This window comes from Echinops telfairi, unplaced genomic scaffold (genome assembly GCF_000313985.2).
Source record: "Echinops telfairi isolate 266 unplaced genomic scaffold, ASM31398v2 ScPeMD7_7356;HRSCAF=8355, whole genome shotgun sequence".
Lineage (NCBI taxonomy): Eukaryota > Metazoa > Chordata > Mammalia > Afrosoricida > Tenrecidae > Echinops > Echinops telfairi.
This window is the reverse complement of record NW_022111256.1, coordinates 1,547,877-1,552,568: the sequence shown is the minus strand read 5'-3', so window position 1 is coordinate 1,552,568 and position 4,692 is coordinate 1,547,877. Positions and strand designations below refer to the sequence as shown.

Sequence of the window (4,692 nt, the reverse complement as noted above, 5' to 3'; positions counted from 1 at the left end):
TTGCTCAGTTCCTACCCTCCTCCCAGCACACGCAAAGCAGAAAGGGGCGGGGAGGTTGCCGCTGTGAGAGGAAAAACAACTGCACCTCGCTGTTCCAGGCCCACAACTGCCACCCCAGGTCAAGGTGCCACTCGAAGGGGGCAACTTGGTGAGGAACCACAGTCATTGCTAAGGAGGTGACAAGCAAGAGGCAGCAACACCTTCCTGGGGAGGGCCAGCCCGCAGAGACCAGCAGGCACCCACCAGGGGGGAAGAGCACCCTGGGCAGGCGCCATGGCCTGGCCACTTCCCTGCTGCCTGTGGGTCCTGGGGACCCTGGCGGGGCTCTCGGCCACCCCCGGCCCCCGAGGCTGTCCAGAGAAGTACTACCAAGCTCAGGACGGCCTGTGCTGTCAGCTGTGTGAGCCAGGTAAGAGAATGAACCTGGGCAGGAGCAGGGGGAGCTGAGGGTCAGGGTCGGAAGGGGCTCCAGGAAGCAAGAGGAGCCCTGAGGCAGCTGGGAGGTGTTGCCTGGAGGTGGACAAGGGGAAGGGGCCTCCTGTGGCCTTGACACTGGACCTTGTCTCACAGGGACGTTCCTCGTGCAGAGCTGTGACAGGCACGGAAAGGCTACTCAGTGCGAGCCCTGTATGCCCGGAGTCTCCTTCTCCCCAGACCACCACCGCCGGCCCCACTGCGAGAGCTGTCGGCACTGTAACTTCGGTGAGATGGGCTGGGAGCGGAGGCGGGAGGTGACCGTGGCCAGCGTTGGGGAGCAAGGCTGATGAGCTGGGTGTGAAGAAGTAGCGTGGAGAGCCCATGCCCAGGCTCCTGGCACTTGGGGCCCATGTTTGGGGGGGCTGGCAGAAGAGGGGGGGAGCCATCTTTCAAAGAAGGAGATAGGTAGAATGTGAAGGACCCAGCAGCGCACATGGAGACCAACATCCTAAGAGGTGGGGAGAGGTCTCAAGAGCTCAGCCCCCAGAGAAGCAAACCCGAGAGATGAATGGACAGCGTTCCCAGAATGCAGGGGGGATGCTGGGCAGCTAAACTTGGAGCATACTGTCCGCCCGGGGGAGCAGCCTCTTTGGGCGCAAACATCAGTTTAGGAAGATGAAAACGTACAGGAACTTGTGTTCTTTTTCCTTTCCTACAACGAGGTGGCTCTTTCACACCACAGTGTTGGCTGCCACCGCGGGCTCGGGAACAGGAACGATGGTGGGACTGGGGCAGGAGCAGGCAGGGTTTCCCTCCGTTGTGCATGGGATCGCTATGGGTCAGCACCAAATCAGCAGCCCCTAAAAACAACCAATTGTTCTTTAAAACTACGCAACTCCCGATCTTCAGCTGTGCTGATGAATCATTCTATCCTGTCTCCGTTTTTGCTAGAATTTCAGAAGCCACATACCCGTATCCCCTAACCTAGAGGTTTTTTTAGGTAATCCCTTTGAGCAAATGTTTTTCAGCAGGACAGGACCGAGGATGGTAAACTACTTTCCAGTGAGATACATTGAGTCTCACTAGGCTTTTTAATACTGCCTCGTTTTTTTATGGGGGATGGGGGGTGGAGGCTCATTGCAAATGACTCAAAGGGCAGCAGCCTCTTGAATACAAAAGATGCATTCCGGAGCACCTGTCATTTACAAGTAAGATTGTTAATGGATGGTTCACCCTTCTTGGCATTAAAATGATTTCACTCAAGGCTCACTGTACAGGTCCCACCAGAAAACCTGTGTCCCCAGACTGAGCGGGTCCCCACTTCCTACACTGTATTCCAAACCGGCCCAGGCAATGATCCTTCCTGGTTAAGACCCCAGCCCACAGCAGACCCCTAAAGCAGGTAGCAGAAGGCCACAGGGTCTTGCTGGTGAGAAGGAGATAGAAGGAGTTTGGTGGACAGTATTTCAATCTGTAAAATGGGAAAGTGCCTGAAACGAGAGGCTCAAGCCCTAGTTTCCTCCCTCTTCTGGGCTCATTGTTCCAGGCTTCCCTCCGTCCTCCTCCTACAGCTCCTCGTCCAGACTCCAGGGCTTACAGCCCCTGGCAAATCACAAAGAAACGATTCTCTAGTAGGAACGTGAGGTAGAATTCATGAAGATAAGGCCACAAGGCCTAAACATGATTCAAATATGTCCCCTGACTTCCCTAAGAGATGTCAAATCCTGGCGGAAACCGTTAAAGACTTGAGAGTAGTCTGAGGCACCTTCCCTACTCCCCTTTCCTACCTGTCAGGGCCCCTCTTTCTGGGGCTCCAAGATGGCATTGCGCCAAGGCCCTACCAGGCGCCACTCAAGCCGGGGACACCTCCAGGAGTTCTTCTTGCCCCCAAATCGTCCTCCTCTCTGCCTCAATCGCCTCTGCCAAGGGCAGCCTGTCCTCCAGGGCAACTGACTGCTTAGCTTACCCAGTACCCAACCTCGACACTTGAGTAAAATTCCTATTTTAATGGCAAAGGATGTCAGCGATCAAATAACTGTCCAGTAAAGATTAAAAAACATGCCAGGGACTATAGCAACACTATTCCTAACCGGTGAAAACGAGAGAATCCCCAAATGCCTAGTGAGAGCAGAGTGAGTAAGCTCCGGTGTGTTCATACACGGATTGTGAGCATCCGTAATCATCACACTCCACGCATCGGTGGATCGGGGGATCGCGTGGACGGCGTGGAAGGAGCCCCTACAAGCATATATCTGAGAGGGCTTCAAAAGTGCCTGTGGAAAAATCCTACTCTCTTTTCATTGCATCCCCACCCTCCCACCCTGAACTATCTGAAGGCTCCTGGTACATTTCTATATTATGATCCAGAGAAGTTGTATCCGCGAGTAAGAGGGAAAATTAACTACGCAGGCTGTGCCTCCTTTCCATGGTTTCTATGTCTGAACCCAGGATTCATCTAAAATCATAGCAGCGGAGGCTCCCAAGACAAAGGCACCCAGCCCACAAAGCAGGGCCGGCTTTGGGGGCAGGGGTGGGGGTGGGATAGAAAAGGCAGGCTGGGGAGAGGAAGAAGCCTGAGTGTATCCTTCCCCAGGCCTCCGCCTCCGTAACTGCACCACCACTGCCAACGCTGAGTGCGCCTGCCCCAGTGGCTGGCAGTGCCGGGACAAGGAGTGTACCGAATGTGACCTGCTCCCAAACCCCCTGGTGACCACTCATCCCTCGAAGGCCCCAGACCCTCACCTACAACCCACCAGCTTGGCTCTCACCCAAGGTAAGCTCCAGTTGACTGGCTGTCAAGTCACAGGGGGTGGGGAGGGTGAGAGGGGGGGGATGATGCCAAGCAGCACTCCCTGCTACCACACCCACCCAACGCCCCCACCCCTAAGCTGCCCAGCCTGCTTAAGGGACCCCTTCACACCCAATGCTGCCTTGGCCCTGAAGGCTGTCTGCTGCTACTCGACTTGTCTGATTTCCCAGACACGGCTGAGAGCAGAACCAACAGGCCCGTGCAGACTCTGGCTCAGAACAGGCGGCAGCCTGCGCCCGTGCACTCTACCCACTGGCCATGTGAGTGTCCGCCCAGTACACCACCACCCCTCGCACCATATCCACCCCTGAGAAATGCACACGGGAGGGCGGCAATCCAGAAAGCTCTGAGCAGAAGGGCTGAGAGGGGCAGGGAAGGCAATGTCTAGCAACCAGGAGAGCTCTGGGTCCAGTGTGAGAGCAGAAAGGCCGGCAAAGGGAGACAGGCCAGGGAGGACATGCGGGCTGGGTAGAGGAGGGTCTTGGGCTGGGCCTTTCTCCAAGCCCACGGGTGTCCCCTGCCTCACACAGCCCAAAGGTCCCTGTGTAGCTCAGAATGTATCCGAATCTTGGTGGTCCTCTCTGGGATGTTCCTGGCTTTCACCCTGGGCGGAGCCCTGTTCTTCCACCAACAAAGAAAGTATGGAACAAGTAAGAGACAAAAATAAGGGTCTGCAGACCTGCCCCACCCCCTCTCAGCCCTGCAGCCCCTGCCTCCCACCGCTGTGAGGCCCCACCCCCCTGCTCCACCTGCCCACCTGGCATCCTTCCCACTCTGCTAACCATCCAGATGCGCCCAGCCTCCCCCTCCTTGGCTCACTGTCGCCCCTCGCCCCTCGCCCCTCCTCTGCGGCAGACAAAGGGGACCAGCCTGTGGAGGCTGCGGAGCCAGATGCTTACACCTGCCCCAGAGAGGAGGAGGGTGGCACCATCCCGGTCCAGGAGGATTACCACAAACCGGAGCCTGTTGACGCCTGAGCCCTCTGGGTGAGGGTGGGGGTCACGCCACGAAGCCCTAGCCTACATTCCAGCCCACCTGGCCACGTGGAAGGACCTGGACGTGGGAGCCTCAACTTCAATGCCACTTGCTCCTCAGGAGCCCTTCCCTTGCACAGAAAGTGGCTTTGCCAGCGAGCAATGACACGGACAAGCGGACATGTGCTAGGGTGGGAGGCAGGAGCCCTGGGCCCGCCCGGCCCAGCCAGCTTCTCCTCTGGGATTTGGGATTTGGGGAGGGTTGAGGCTCAGGTTGGGAAACACACTTTGGGCTGTGCCAGCCCCACGTGCTGGAAGGCTGACCTAGAACATCAGGGAAATAAAGTGCAGCCTACCGAGGGCAGGCCAGCTCACTCTCTCTGAATCCTAGCCCCAGCCTCCCTCTGAGAGGGGCTGGAGTGGGGGCCTCCCCAGGGCACGGGGTGCACTTGCAGTACTAGCCAAAGCAGGCCAGGTCCCCGGGCCACCGGC

At 57.5% G+C, this 4,692-nt stretch overlaps 1 protein-coding gene across 1 annotated transcript; it reads left to right on the top strand.

Moving 5' to 3' along the window:
- Positions 1–273: 273 nt before the first annotated feature.
- Positions 274–4,250, top strand: CD27 (CD27 molecule). Its single transcript, XM_004708224.2, has 6 exons — positions 274–409; positions 571–702; positions 3,011–3,190; positions 3,397–3,486; positions 3,757–3,876; positions 4,082–4,250. Exons 1-6 carry the CDS (start codon positions 274–276, stop codon positions 4,201–4,203), a joined length of 780 nt encoding a protein of 259 aa, XP_004708281.1. The 3' UTR covers positions 4,204–4,250.
- Positions 4,251–4,692: the final 442 nt, after the last annotated feature.